Here is a 16,024-nt window from a genome sequence, read left to right as displayed (position 1 = left end):
GTTGTTTTTCTTTTAACTGGAGGAATCCGAAATTTGTGTATCCTCTTTTTCACCAAAGACGACAGGCAAATTTGAGAGAGAACATTTTTTTCTTTCACGTCTGCCTCCCCACACTTGTTTCCAATGTTTCTCTCTCCGTTTTACAAGACACGCTTTCTGAATGCAAGCGGACAGGGGACGTTCCTGCCACTTAGAATCATGACAACTTTGGACATGCCAGCTCTGAGACCTCCTGGTTCTTTTCTTTTCTTTTTAATTTCCTAAGTTTATTTATTTTATTTAGTGAGAGAGAGCGTGTCGGGGGGGGGGGATGCAGACAGAGAGGGAGAGACAGAGAACCCCAAGCAGGCTCTGCACTGTCAGTACAGAGCCCGGTGTAGGGGCTCAAACTCACGAACTGTGGGATCGTGACCTGAGCCGAAATCAAGAGTCGGACGCTCGACCTTCTGAGCCAGCTACCTGGCCCCCTCCTAGCCATTTTCTAAGGCTAGGCTCCATACTCTCAGTTTCACCAGGGAATAGAGCAGGTGACCTGGGTGTGTTTCCAAAGAAATCATAACTCGATTCTTGGAACGGCTTAACTCGCTGTTTCAGCTTCTGTGAACCATAAAGAACTGGGAAGGTGCCCCCTCTGAAGTGTCCAGGAAGGACCCAGTTAAGCCTTCCTTAACTTAACTTGGTCCTTAAGGACCAAGGGGACACCCTGGGTCCCCTTCAGGACACCTCAGCTCGTCCACCTGCATGACGTGAGCCTTCCCATCTGTGGGCAAAGGACAGCGAGCAAGCCCCCCATCCCCAACCAGAGCTCGTCCTTATCCCAAGCACACAATTTCCAGAAAATCACTTTCAGGGTGTGTGGGATAAAACCCTCCCTTTGCAGAAAGGAAGCTAATGAAAATCCACGTATCATGCAAATACAACAGAGCAGATCAAAAAAAAAAAATCGGTTAACAAGATTGCAGCGCAGGAAAGGAGATTCGGCAGGCACATCTCCGTGGTGCGCCTTGGCTTGTCAGGAAAGAAAAATCTAACTCAGGAGAAGTAAGAAGCAAAAGGGGAGGGAGTCACCTGTGACCTTAGCCCAGAGGCGGTTTCCAGGTCCTGCAGTGTCTTGGAAAGGAGATTTATCGGGTTCACGGCTAAGGAGCTGAGCAGGTGAGGATCCCCAAGTCTGCGGGGCCTCCCGCGGCCGGGTGTGCAGAAGCTTCACCCACAGCTCGGCCTCACGTGATTTGTCAGGTGTTAGTACCTCACGGCCCACGGCACCATTAACAAGTCCCCCAAAGCCACAGGAGGCCCTGGATCCGGGCCCTGCGGCCCTCCCTTTACTGGGTTCAAGGGCACAGCAGCAGCTTTCCTGCTATTTTTCCATAAAACACAGTTTAACGTTTGTTCTTTCGGTGGCAAGCTGGTCACTTAATTGCTGGCTCACGGCCCATCTGGGCCACATCCACGGCTGCAGGTGGCTGCTCGCTGAGTTCCCACCTACCACGTCTCTCCTTCCCCACCTTTCCCTCCAAACAACTGCGTGTCTGCATTTTAGATCAGCCCCCCTGTTCGGAGCCCTCTTAAGACTTACAAAGGAGAAAGTCAGCAAGAGACAACGGATTAGTCAATGAATGAAGCAATGAAGGAGTTAAGAACCCTGGGGCCTGCTTTTGCAGATGGTAACGTTAAGAGTCATCAGATAACTTTAAGAAATCTCAAGCTCCCTGCTCATGTTTCATGGATTCAATTACTGAATTTACCATGATGGCGAAAAGGATGCATTTTTGCCCTGTGAAGGCTCCTTTGATCAAAATTTAACCAAAGGATTAGCCAAGCTTGAAAACCTGAGGCATTACAGCGAAAAGAACACTTAACATACCTTACATAAATGAAGTCACTTCCTCCTCCCTGCCTACGAGGAGGTAACCCCGTTTCACAGATAATATCACAGAAGCTGATGCGTTAAGTGACTTGCTCGAGGTCACAGCCTGGTGTGACAGAGGGGATGCGCACCCAGGCGGGGCTGGTTTTAGGACTCTCTCGCGTACAGCAACTCAGGGGTGCTGAGAGTCACGGAAGGTCTGAATTCTGAAAATCAGCTAATGCCTGGTAAAATGAACACAACTTACAGATGAGCCAACCCATCTGTTCTGAACAGAAGGACAGTATCTTGGGAGACACCGCTTTAAGAAAACCTTGAATAAAAAGGGAAAGACTGGAGAAAAAAGGCGACTGGCAGAGAGGCTTCCTTTGACGACGCACCGTTTTCAGGGGTATTTGCTACAAGAATGGGAAGGAGAGCAAGCAAGAATTCGCTGCATAAAAGCTGAGAGGTGGGGGCCGTTTCCAAGGCGGGGTAGCTGTCCAGCTTTGCACGGTCCTTCTTGAGTGGGACCAAGAGTGGCATAAATCCTGGATGGGAACAAACACAAGGCAGGGAGGATTTGCTAAGTTTCTGGGGGCTCTGAGACCTTACGTTCCAAAGACTCTGACGGCCAGCATACGGTACCAGCAAAGGGCACAGTGCAAGGAGCTCTAGCCAGTTAACTGCACGTCGGTCACGCCGTTCACGGATCCTACAGCATCGACCCTCCACTTCTCGGGAAATAACAGAACATTAGTTCCTCTTCCGCAATAGCTGACTGCAAAGCCTCTGAGGCCAAAGGGTCAACAGGCTGACATGTGCACATAGTCCTCCCCAAGTTCCTCCAACGCGGCAACAGGTGGCAGCTGTGACCTCCCCGCTGCGGCGGACGTGAGAAAGCCCGGGAGGTTCCCACCGCCAGCCACACGGAACTGGTACCATGAGAAGCCACGAGGCCTCGCCTCCCGTGTATCTGGGCAGCTCCTCCCCGCTGAGAGCCGGCCGGGCCTCAATGGGAGCTCTGTCTGCGGAGGCCACGCCGGCCAGGCGGAGAGGTGAGGAGCGGAGTCGATTATGTCCGCTCAGGGAGGAATGCGGGTCTCAGAATAGTCCAATTGTTACGTGGTCCTCAGTTCACCCGTATGAATTTAATAGTGTCCAACTCCCTATTAATTTTCTTCAGTCACTGTATAAAACCAGAGGGGGGGAAAAAGAAAGGAGCCACCAGGCATGAAATTCAGAGCAAATGCAGCCATGCATGGCTCAGCAATGGGGTTCACTTGACATGTAAGGTATACTCCCGCCCACAACTGTCACTGTCACATTAGTGAAACTTAAGTGAATACGTTTGGAAGAGGGTGGCAGACTTCACCAGACACCTTTCCCCAGCTCCCCCCCGCCCCCCGCCATATGGTTCTATGTTTTCCCTCCTCGTCTTTTATTAACCATTACAATAAAGTTCTGCCCTTTAAATGCTGTCCCAGTGGTGTGGACAATAGTTTCTTTCTAGACAGAAAGTTTTGCAAGTTTATGTAAGAGCGACTTGGACAAGGAGGACGCATGCCTTGTGACAGGTACCATTTTAAGCCCTTTACAGGAGATACATTTTTAAGTTTACTTATTTATTTTGAGAGAGGAGGGAGAGCAGGGGAGGGGCAGAGAGAGAGACAGAGACAGAGAATCCCAAGCAGGCTCTCCACAGTCGGCACAGAGCCCAATGTGGGGCTTGAACTCCCGAAACCATGGGAACATGAAATCAAGAGTCAGACGCTTAACCGACTGAGCCACCCAGGCGCCCCAGGAGATATTTTTATTGTGATCCCATTTTATAGATGACTAACTGAGGCACAAAGGAGTTGAAGGACTTGCCTAAAACCGAGTTGGGATGTAAACCCAGGAATCTGGCTTCAGAAAATTCTGGACTCTTCACCATTCATAGTTAGAATGGATGGGCCCTTCTTCCTACAGGCAGGAAGGCAAATTCTCCAGCCACCAAATGATAAGTTGGTATCCAGACAGGCAAGAGAGGGCTACTCCACACATTCTAGAAGAATCTGTTCTTTTTATTTGTTCATTTAGCACATGTATGCACAAATATTATTCTTCAGCGAAAATACTAATGACAAAAATTACCGCTGGAGAAAAAGGTGAGTTTACCTAGAGCTGGTCAGGAGTCGTTAATAAAAACAGTGAGCTTTTCTTAGAGAAGAGAGGTCCTAGAAAGAATTCTCGGAGGTGCTGCAGATCCACAGAGGAATTCATCCCCCGGTGGTGCCAATGGCACAGCCCGGGGCAGCGCAAAGACACAGGAAGGGGCCTTCAAAACTTAAAGGCTGGCATCTTGGGCAGATATGGACCTTGGAAAGGCCAGTCTTGCACTTTATATCATCATGATGATGAGATTTTTGCTGGAGACCCAATCCACCCAGAGGCAGCTAAAAACTCTTCTCTGGAAAGTTCCAATCTTTTCAAAAAGAAGTCCAATCTGCTCACACTCCAGAAGTCTTGTGAAGCTAAGATGGGAAGGAGAAATCAAAGAAGTTCTCTCTGGCATCTTCCTTTTATAAGAAACAGAGAAGAAACGAAATCACAGGCGAATGACGGAACCATAAACGCCAGGTCTCCTTAAAGCACCAGACAGAAGGGAGACAAGTGGTCAAACTAAGATTAGCTTTTCAATCTATGCAACAAAACCTGCCCTGTAAAACCATTTCAGCTCCTTACAGAGGATTTCTAAAAGATACATATTTCTTTCCTTGGACTTGTTACAGAAAATCCTAAGGGGCAAGAAAAAAGAGTTGGGCATAAAGCTTTTTCTTCAGACAGTTAATTCAGCAGAAATTTGGGAGCCTGAGAAGCTAGGGTTTCCCGAGGGGCACCTCACAACCACCTCGCCTCAATGTGCACATTTCAGGGGAAATTCAAAGGGAATGTCTGTGCATTTCAATAAAGACAGAAGAAAATGTAAATTCCCCTGCTCTTCTAGGTAAGTTTGAGAAACACACTCCTGGCATTCCGCAGGATGCATATAGAAAGGGCTGTGGGAAAGTGACATTTTGTCAATTTCACTCTATTTGAAACACACAGTGGAGTCAGCTGCTCACAGGAATCCTAAATAGCTCAATAAAAGTAACAGGAACCTACAGGTTTCTGATACTTTTAAGAACTGCCTATAAGCTCTTTTTGTTGTTATTTTAAAGATTCTCCTGTTAAATATATCATGAGAATTTAAGACTTGCCTTTTCAAAAAATTTTAAAGCAAACCATTTGGAAGCTGGTTGTGATTTGTGGAAAAGCTGCAGATAGACAGTAGAGTTCTCTCACACCCCCTGCCCAGTCTCTCAGGTGGTAACATCTTACATTTCTTTGGTATGTTCCTTCCGTTAAAGCTTGGATATTGATACTCATATTGATCAGGCCCATTTTTATTCGGATTTCCTTAGTTTTTACCTAATGTCCTTTTTTGTTTCTAGGATCCCATCCGGGACACCCCATTATAGTTATCTGTCATGTCTCTTACAGGCTGCTGTAGACCGTGACAGTTTCTAAGACTCCTAGTTTCAGATGCCCTTGGCAGTTCTGAGGAGCAGCGGTTAGGGATTTTGCAGAGAGTCTCTTGGCTAGGATCTGATGTTTCCTCATCAGACTGAGGTTACCGGTTTGTAGGAAGACCCCAGAAATGCCATTCCCGTCACGTCAAGGGTATACGCTAACCGCATGACCTATCAATGTCAATGCTGACCTTGGTGACCTGGCTCGGGTGGTGCTTTCCAGACTTCTCCACCGCAGCTGCCCCCCCCTTCCGTGCCCTATCCCTTGGAAGTGAGTCAGTCCACGTTCAAGTGGGGGAGGGGGAGGCTAGGATTCAAATTTTTATAATTTTTCAAACTTTATGATATTAAAACGTACTTTATAAAAACTGACTCTTGTAAGTAAAGATCTGCTTGCTAAAATGAACACTACTCTGACAGGAGTCGTTTTGTAGGTATATACTGCATCGAAAACAGTAAGAAATAGATGTCCCATTATCATTGTGCCTCTATCAAGCTGGTGGGTTTTTCTCTGAAATAAAGCAAATCCAGTCATTAACTCTTCTGCCCGGATCATGGGTGGCAAATACCTGGCATCCCCCCCCATGCAGATAGTGATAACTGATAATGGCTCATAAAATGCTGATACAGCTCTACACATAATAACACAGAAGGAAGATCATCCGGAACAAGTTCCACAGACACAGCAATAGAAGGTTCCATTTACATAAACGTATTTGCATCAGAAAAAGCCTACAAGGATAAAGAGGAAACTGTTCATGGTGATTGTCTCTTAGGGACTGACTGGGCTGATTTTACTCCTTTTTCTTTGGCTTCTTGACTATATTTTCCTGTAATGATCGTGTAACACTGATGTGCCGTGGAAGAATTCTAGGCCAGATTCTTGGCAATCTCAGTATTTTCCCCCAAAGTAAGAGGACATGTTTCTGTACCCGCGTAAAACAATGTCCCGATGGCTCCAACACTTGGCTGCTTTCCACTCCAAAGTCTCCAAAGAGACCCAGCTTTATCTCTCTGGTTTGAGCTTTCTTTACCTAACAATGATGCAGGCTGCCTTCTAGAGCTATTCTTGACTAGAGAAGACAAGTGTGGTCTGAACTACGGAGGAGAACAGTTTCAGAACTCTTGAGGAACTCTGCCGGTGTGCAATTTCCTAAAAAGGACAAGACTCGGTTGGCACGCGGGGACCCACGGCGCGTCTGCGCGATCCCACAGCTCCACTCCAGCCCTGCCGGGGACAGCCCGTGGCTGACCAGCGGCTCCAAGTGCCCGGGAGGTCCAGAAGGACGCGAAGCCAGCCACCGTGCAGCAACAGAAGCTCGAGTATCCAAACAGACTCGTACAACTAGAATTCCCTGTCCAAGGGGCCTTCCCTCGCCACCTGCTTCCCAAGTGGAAAACTCACAGAAGACGGAAGTCGTGATGTCACGGGGGCTTCCACGAGGGAAACAGGAGCGTGGCAGGCTGCACCCATTCTTCTTCACGGGCATCACCAGCAACAGTGAGGATCCTTAGGCAGCACTCCCTACTCTTGCTTCAATCCCCGCTCTCCTTTAAAAAGCTGTTTCAGGGGCGCCTGGGTGGCTCAGGCGGTTAAGCGGCCGACTTCGGCTCAGGTCATGATCTCACGGTCCGTGGGTTCGAGCCCTGCGTCGGGCCCTGTGTTGACAGCTCAGAGCCTGGAGCCTGTTTCAGATTCTGTGTTTCTCTCTCTCTCTCTGCCCCCCCCCCATTCACGCTCGGTCCCCCCCCCCCCCAAAAAAAAACAAATAAATCATTAAAAATTTTAAATGGCAGGCTTTTCAAGAGCAGGTATCATATCACCAATTCCTAAGGACCTCTTCACCTCATCTAGAAGGAAACACCGTAGGAGAGAACCCACTTTTAAAAAGATAAAAATTTAAAAAAATAAATAAATAAAGCTGTTTCCCTCGAGGCTACAGACGGATTTGCCCTGACAAGTGATGTTGGTCCACAGCTTCCTGCGGGCTAGCCACTCCCCTGCGTAAAGCCTTCTGCAGGGCTGTTACCGAGCCCGTCCAGGGACTGTGTGTCACAGGAGCGCCCCTTGGCACAAAGGGCAGCCATCCCACATCACCCACCAAGGAAAGGGTAAGCTGCATCCTTAAGACTCTGTACTTGAAGCCTTCCCCAGTGATTAGGGGCCGTTCAATTCTTTTAAAAATGCAATTTCACACAGAGCAATGGAGAGTGGAGAAAAAGAAAAGGCGGTCCCGGAAAGGCGATTCCTGAACACCTGCTTCCAAAGAGGAAAACTGATGGGGCGCCAGGGTGGCTCAGTCGGTTAAGCGTCTGACTATGGCTCAGGTCATGATCTCGCAGTCCTTGAGTTTGATCCCCGCGTCGGGCTCTGTGCTGACAACTCAGAGCCTGGAGCCTGTTTCAGATTCTGTGTCTCCCTCTCTCTCTGCCCCTCCCCTATTCACGCTCTGTCTCTCTCTGTCTCAAAAATAAATAAACGTTAAAAAAAAACAAAACAAAACAAAGAGGAAAAATGAGCGAAGGAGAAAGAGAAAAAAAGAAAAGAAGCTCCTTCCCTGTGAACACACTCTTCTCTGGGCCAGGCTGCCCGGGGGGCCTCTATCTGTAGGTTCCTGCCACGTGGGGTTTGTTTGCAGGTCTGAGTCTAGAGGCTGAAGCCAGGGTGCCAGCCTGCTCCCTGTCTCCAGTCCCGCACCACGGAGGCCACAGCCCACAGACTGTGGCCCGTCTCCAGTCCTTCAAGGCTCTGCAGAGGGACCCGCTGGGGTGCCAGCGGCAGATGCTGTGGTAGCCAATTTCATCCTGAGACACACAGGCCCACAGGGGAAGAGCTAAATATAGAAGAAAGTAGCAGAGATCACGGCTGCAGGGCAAGAGCAGCAGGGGCCAGCTCGGTCATCGGCACCTTCCTCAACCCAGAATCCAGAATCGAGGAACACAGGACAAAGCCACTTCAGGGATCACTGCCCCACGCCCTCATTTGCAGAGGTGCTAGATTTCACCTGCCTGGCTCATTCACACATCCCCAGGGCAGCCTGGAACCAGACCCAGCCCGACGCCTGGGACCCCCAAGGCTTCTGTCTGCGTCCACGTGGGACTCACCCATGGGGGGGTCTGCCCTCAAGTTCTCTGGAGCTTATTTTGAATTTCACTTTCAAAGCTAACAAGTTTGCTGATGTTCTTTCCAACTCCCTGGAAAATCCTAAGTAGCAGCTTAGAAAAAAGCGGAAGTACAACCACTCACAAACACTCTTTAAAACTACCAGGAAGTGACAATTGAGAGTTCAAGGGGAAAAAAAAAAAAAAAAAAAACCTACAAAAATCAGTCGAGAGAACTAACAGAACCCAGCACCGAAAACCAGCTCTGGGAACAGACCTAAGGTCATTAATGGTGGTGACCTTGCCTCAGAAAGCATCCACCCTTCATTCCATGTACACGTCTATGTATACTTAATACACAAGAACACATATGCCCCAAGTACACACGGGGTGCTGGCCCTCAGTATTTGCATAAATACACAGGTACGCATTCATGGACACGTACAGGACTTTCACGTTCTGATGCTCTGGAGGGTGAGCCATGAACTATTAACGAAACTCACCTAAGCCAAAATGACTCACTGCCTGAAAATTTCAGGGCCTCATAATTCTAAGAGGCTATTTTGTTGCTGGCATCGACAGCCATGGCTTCGTCAATGAAAAGAATCTTAATTAGGGAGCCTGTTTCTTCCCGGCCTCCCTTTCCAAAAATAACTAGTTCCCACCTGGAGGCCATCTTTGAACAGCATTTTGTAAAGCGCTGTGCCTGGATGAACACGGTCACGAGGGCCCGGCATTCTTTCATACAGCGCAGACTAAAAAGGAAGCCCAAGTTTCTCTGGGTTCTACCAGAAGCCAGGACTGAGACGGGAGCAGGGAAACACACGTGGGGAGCCAAGGCCCGCTGAGAGAACTATTCGAGCTCCATTATGTCATCGGTATGAAAACAGAAAGATAACTCAAACATGTGACCAGTGGTAAGTCAAGGGCCTATTGAGCTAAACCGCTTATCCAACATCATGATCATTCTATCACTGACATGATTTCATATCAGGATTCTGGGTCATTGGTTAAACCTGAATTCATGCAAAACTGAGGGAAAACCATTATGAATGTAACAACTGGCATCTATCCAGCAAGCAAATTCTTTAAAGCCTGTAGCCCACGGAGAAAAGTATTAAACAACGCTCCAGGGACTGATGTGGATGGAGTGACCTCCCAAGGTCTGAGGCACACCCCAACCCACCACCAAAAAGAACGAACTGGCATCAAAGAGCGCACGCAAACATTTCTGAAGACAGAAACCGATCCAACATAAACCGATCCGACAACTATCCACATCCGTGGCAGAATGGTTTATTCACCAAGAAGACAGACGGTGGAGAAGCTTCTCCAGACTGGCTGCTGGGTCCACTGAAAACAGAAAAAGACAGCCCTGAAAAGCACACTGTCCAAGGGGCGCCTGGGTGGCTCAATCAGTTACGCATCTGACTCTTGATCTCAGGGTCTTGAGTTCAAGCCTCACTTGGGCTGTGCCCTAGGAGTGAAGCCTACTTTTAAAAAAAGGAGGGAAGAAAAAGAAAGAAAGAAAGAAAGAAAGAAAGAAAGAAAGAAAAAGAAAGAAAGGAAGGAAGGAAGAGAGAAAGAAAGAAAGAAAGAAAGAGAGAAAGAAAGAAAGAAAGAAAGAGAGAAAGAAAGAAAGAGAAAGAAAGAAAGAAAGAGAGAAAGGAAGAAAGAAAGAGAAAGAAAGAAAGAAAGAAAGAAAGAAAGAAAGAAAGAAAGGAAGAGAGAAAGAAAGAGTATGCTATCCTATATAAGAAAGGGGCAAAAGTGGAAAGCTGCACCCAGTAAGAAAGCAGTGAGATGCCCTGAGTGTTTTTATTGAGCCTGCGGCTGCCATATGTATATGGGACCTGTTTCTCTGTAGGTGTCTCAAACCAAGCAGATTTCATGTCCCTGGAATAACTAAGGATACTTATATAAAGGCTGAGGACTCAACTATAGGACTTCTGAGGAATACGGCCTTCAAGCCCGAAAATCTAAACAAAAGTAAATTATTTCACATAGGATGAAAGAATTTCTAAAATCACAATACCAAAGAATTGTTTGTATCTTAACCTTGAAGGCCACTTACAGAGCTGCGGGAAAACTATCTGTCGTGCTAATTTATACATGCTTTCAGCAAAGATTTGCTTAACACTTCCAATGCACACAACAGTGCAGCAGGAGCTGTGAAGACACAGAAGTGGAAAGACGAAACAGAGGGGGTACCCAAAAAGCACAGAAAAGACTAGAGGGGGAAAACACCCGACAGAATGATCCACCGTAAACAGGAGGAGAGCTCATTCAGAGGAAGAAGGGAGGGATAAAGGTTAACCCACGGAAGAGGTCTTAAAAGGGGTAAATCTAGAGGCACCTGTGTGGCTCAGTCTGTTTGGCATCTGACTCTTGATTTTGGCTCAGGTCATGATCTCAGGGTTCGTGAGTTCAAGCCCCACGTGGGGCTCTGTGCTGTCAGCACAGAGCCTGCTTGGGATTCGCTCTCTCTCTCTCTCTCTCTCTCTCTCTCTGCCCCTCCCCCACTCACATGTTCTGTCTCTCTCTCTCTCTCTCAAATAAATAAATAAACTTTTTAAAACATGGGGGTGCCTGAGTGGCTCAGTCGGTCAAGTGTCCAACTCATGTTTTTGGCTCACGTTACGATCTCACGGTTCGTGAGTCTGAGCCTTGCATTGGGCTCTGTGCTGACGGGTCAGAACCTGCTTGGGATTCTCTCTCTCTCTCCCTCTCTCTCTCTCTGCCCCTCCCCCGCCCATGCTCTATCTCTCTCAAAAGAAATAAATAAATAACATTAAAAAAAGGGGTAAATCTAGAGCAGGTCTGACATCTGTGATGCTCACAAATTGGCGAAGGCAGAGAGACAGAGGTGGTCATTCCACACTGGAGATCACCCATCAGCAAAGGCAGGAAGAGGGGTTCCTGAGGAAGGGGTTAGTCTGGAAGCGATGGAGGGTCCAGTGAACCACGGCCTCGGACTCCCCGGTGAAGGGGCTCCGGCCCAAAGCGACATGCAAAAACCAGTCTGGGATACACGCACACACACCCAGGACGCTCCCTTACCTTTCCCGTAGAAGAACTTGCGGTAATAATAGGCCCCAAGGTCAATGTGCTCTATGATGTAGCGCTTCACTTTCTCCCGGTGGATGGGCTGGTTCTCCCTCGGCACTTCCAGGACCGACACACCGGCGTTCGTGCAGTGGGAGCTCAGAGAGGACTCGAAGGAGCAGCCTTCCCCGGAGCTGAACGAAGACGAGCTGGCCCTGGAAAGGGCGATCCTCCTGTCGCCTTCCCCGCCAGTCTCGTTCCGAAAGTAAGGACAACTCAGGACGAGCTCGTTGCTCTTCCCGTCTCCCTCGTCAGCATCCAGGTTCTCCTTGGAGTTGAGGTCCTCCTTGCTCCCCAGAGGGGACTCGCAGTTGCCCGTCTGGCCCGCCGGCATCTGAGTCTGGGACGCCGCGGAGGCCCCGGTGGTGATGTTTTTCCGCTTCCCCACGTTGGCCCTCGTAGCCATGGCTTCGTTGATATTAAACAAAATGCTCTGGACGTCATAATGTGCAAAACACCGCTGACAATTCCAAGGGCGGACGCCCCGCTCCAGGCGACCATCTTCCGGGTCACACGTGAACTTGAACGTTTCATGTTCACTTTTAACAGTTCGCAGCTTCCGGAAGAGGGACGTCTCCACCGACTCCGACTTTAACCTCCGTTTGAAAGGTTTGTCCCTGTCTCTCCCCATGAGGAGGGCACTGTCCATGTAGTCTAATCCTGAGATGCGGACAAATTCTCCCCTGGATATCTGTGCTGCCGCGTGGAGGCTGGGAGAGATTGCAGGATCGCAGGGGAAACACTCAGGGAACCCAAAAGGGGCCATCGCTTTGTGGTCGTAATTCTCTACTCGGTACCCTCTGAGCATAGCAAAGAAGTTCTCGCCAGATAAGCCCTGCCGGTCAATGGAAGACGTGCTCCCGTACTCTCGGTGGAGGGCGGCCCCGGTGTTGGGGTTCACTGCATTTTGGTCTAAGACGTCTTCAGCATCGATGTCACTGATGGTGACATCACTGTTGCTTCTCTGTCTTATGGGGTGCAGCCCTCTTTGAGGAGAGTGAACAAAGATGTCCCCAATGGTGTACTTCGCCTCCACAAAGTCTAGATCGAGCTTCTCTTCTTGCTGACCGTCGCTCTGGTCGCTTTGCCCGTTGTGCGTGATGGACGTGACACTTTCGTAACTGGTCTGAGACCGGCTTTCCCACAGCGCCTTGCAGGTCAGCTCCTTGGAGCAGTCTTTCTTGGGAGGCCACTCACACACTCTTGCTCTCACACCCATCTTGGGCACGGCTGGGGTGCCATTAGCCGGACCACCGCTCTCGGTGGAATTCGAGGCATTTAAAGAGGTGGCAGGGCCCATGTTGCCATTAATGGCTTTAAATTTTCGAGCAAAATAATCATCCGACTGCATGATTCTGGGAGGATCCTTGAACTTGGAAGAGGCCCTGCCAAGCTTGTGCTTCTCTTCTTGGGACTGCCTTGGGTCGCTCATGTCTGCCGAGGCAAGAAGCTCCAAGGCTCACCAGCAAGACTGAGGTGAAACTAATTACATTGTCATTTACGATGCGACCGTAAACGCAGATATAAAGGCTTCCTCTACAGCTGTACTTTCTCCTTTTAACCGAAAGCAAACAACATCCTCAGAGTATGGTTTTTCCAAAACCAGCTTGCTTCTCAGATGTTGAACTAATTTTGTATGCCTCTGTCCTTTTCAGGAGCATTCCTTAAGACATCTGGCCTGGAGTTATTTCCTTCACCTGAATTAAAACACAGAAAACAGCCATTAGCAATTTTTGTCGCTCAAGTTCAATGCATTCTACATAGGGTTTCTTATCGGTCCTTCTCTCCAATTTCTGCCCATCCCCAAATCCCCCAAACGGTCATGAAGTTTCAAGTCTCTGTTGCTCATACTGCTCCTTCTCTCTGGAACATTCTGCCTTCTCGCACTACTTGGCTGGCTGGCACTTATATGCAGAATCGAGCAGTACCCCTTCCGAGAAACTTTGCCTCGGCCCACATCTGCCAAAGGGTGCTTCCTTTGTGTTCCCACAGCACCCGTGTCTACACTAATGGGAACAGATCTCTTTATACTCCTACTGGCTGGTTTATCGGCCAGTCTCCTCCACCAGCTAACTTCAAGCTCCTCTCAATCAGGAACACGCCCTTCATCTCTGTACCAACATTATCTGTTAATGTGGCCTGGATTAAATGAGGTAGACAAAACATTTCCATTAGTTATAAAGAGTAACACAACGGCCACGTAATTTTTTGAGTATCGTTATACTTCCTTTCAAAACATGTAAACTCAAAATGTCCAGCAGCACAAGGATCAATACCAGGCGTTCTCAATGTATTTTTAGAATGCGGTCTTGCAATCAAGTAAGAACCCGCCGAGATTCCTGGTGAAGTGGGAGGGAGCCTTTAAGAACTGGCTATCCAGGGGCGCCTGGGTGGCTCGGTAGGTTGAGCGTCCGACTTCCGCTCAGGTCATGATGTCTCGGTCTGTGAGTTCCAGCCCCACGTCGGGCTCTGTGCTGACAGCTCGGAGCCTGGAGACTGCTTCGGATTCTGTGTCTCCCTCTCTCTCTGCCCCTCCCCTGTTCATGCTCTGTCTCTCTCTGTCTCAAAAATCAATAAAAAACATTAAAAAAAAAAAAAAAGAACTGGCTATCTGAACGAGTGTTTCTTTTTTTTTTTTAATGTTTATTTATTTTTGAGAGAGACAAAACATGAGGGGGGGGGGGGGGGGGGGGGGGGCAGTGAGAGAGGGAGACACAGATCCAAAGCAGACTCCAAGCTCTGAGCTGTCAGCACAGGGCCCGAAGCGGGGCTCAAACACACAGCCGTGCGATTAAGACCCGAGCCGAGGTTGGCCACTTAGCCAACTGAGCTACCCAGGCATCCCACGAGAGTTAACTTTCTAGTTTATTATGCCACTAGCAATCCGATAAATGTGCAGGGTAAAATAAAAGCACAGAGATACAACACACCTTTGTGCACCTTTGTGGTTAATAGAAACTTGACTTTTTTTTTTTTTTTAAGTTTATTCATTTATTTTTGAGAGAGAGTGTGAGCATAAGCAGGGAGGGGCAGAGACAGACAGGAGACACAGAATCCGAAGCAAGCTCCAGGCTCCGAGCTGTTAGCGCAGAGACTGACACGGGGCTCGGACCCACAAACTGTGAGATCAGGACCTGAGTCGAAGTCAGATGCTCAACCGACTGAGCCAACCAGGTGCCCTGACACTTGAATTTTAATCAACTTTTATTTTTAATTACAGATCACCGTTTCAATGTATTCTATCTCTATTTAGACAAAAATATCTTCCAGGTATCATTATGTCCCCAACGGATGGAAGCCTTCCTTGTTGGCATAAGAATGTATGAATGGCTCTAATTCTTCTGAAAATAATGATGGTGATGAAGGTATAATATCGCGGATTTCCCTCAGTCCTCATCAAAGCACGAAAAAAAAAACGCAAATATTTGTTAGAAAGTATTAAAATTCCAAACAGCTGAGCAGTACTAGAACTCTTTCCAATGGGTTCTTTTTTTGTAAGTAATCTCTACACCGAAGTGGAGCTTGAACTCACCACCCTGAGATCAAGGGTCACGTGCTCCACCGACAGAACCAGCCAGGTGCCCCTCCGATGGGTTCTTAATGGCTTTGAGATGAACATGTGGTAGTCTTTTGGAATATCTGATATTTTCTTATCATGGCAACTTGCCTTCCCCTCATCGGGGGGGAAAAAAAATGGGACTGGGAATGATAAGATGCTGTCTATTCCCAGGGCAACTTCATAACTGAGGAAACAGAATGATGTTTTAGGCTGTGGTAAACAAAGGGAGAGTGAACAATCAGATGCTTCGGTGAACCAAACAGACTGGTGTCGGTCTGTGGTTCTCTGAAAGAGAAGAGACAGGTCTGCATCTTCTCTATTTCACTTGGAATTATTGTGTTTAAAAGGATCATGGGCAATTCTGAATGACAGTTATTTCCTGTACAATTGAGGCTATTACAGAATGCTTTCCTGGAAACTGAAAAAAATGACAACTGAGATATGAAAGAAAACAACTTGTTGCCTACAGTCTCGCTGCTGAAATGGTATTTGATTTACTAGACCGGCTTCTATATGATCTCTAAATTCTATCGACAGTTCTGCTGCTTATAGAACCCAATGAATTTGAAGGCTTACAAATGATTTCTAATGGCTGGTACAGAGACATGTGAATTCTCAACAGACATTCATATGACACTCATTTGCAAGTATATACTATTAATTACATACTAATTAGTTGTGTATAAAGAAGGAAGAACCATGCCCAGCGAAACCACCACACTGTACTTTGAAAAAATATCATCAGCAGCTAAGCACCACCACCTTAAAATATTAGAACCAAATGCCCTCAAAGAAACCAGGAAAGAAGGAATGAATAAAGATAAAAGCTGAAATTAATGGAATGAGGGAAAAACA

General features: G+C 47.8%; 1 protein-coding gene across 4 annotated transcripts in view; it reads right to left on the bottom strand.

The window, feature by feature from the left end:
• SIPA1L2 (signal induced proliferation associated 1 like 2) overlaps window positions 1-13,329 on the bottom strand; it is a 107,948-nt gene extending 94,619 nt beyond the window's left edge. For all 4 annotated transcript variants that reach the window (XM_049644997.1, XM_049644998.1, XM_049644999.1 and 1 more), the window contains exon 1: window positions 11,566-13,329. In XM_049644997.1, coding sequence (XP_049500954.1) covers window positions 11,566-13,042 — 1,477 coding nt within the window. In that variant the 5' untranslated portion in view covers window positions 13,043-13,329. The remainder of the gene's footprint in view (window positions 1-11,565) is intronic.
• Between the last annotated feature and the right edge of the window lie 2,695 nt (window positions 13,330-16,024).

This window comes from Panthera uncia, chromosome D2 (genome assembly GCF_023721935.1).
Source record: "Panthera uncia isolate 11264 chromosome D2, Puncia_PCG_1.0, whole genome shotgun sequence".
Lineage (NCBI taxonomy): Eukaryota > Metazoa > Chordata > Mammalia > Carnivora > Felidae > Panthera > Panthera uncia.
The sequence above is the reverse complement of the archived record's forward strand: the minus strand, read 5'-3'. Positions and strand labels throughout refer to the sequence as shown.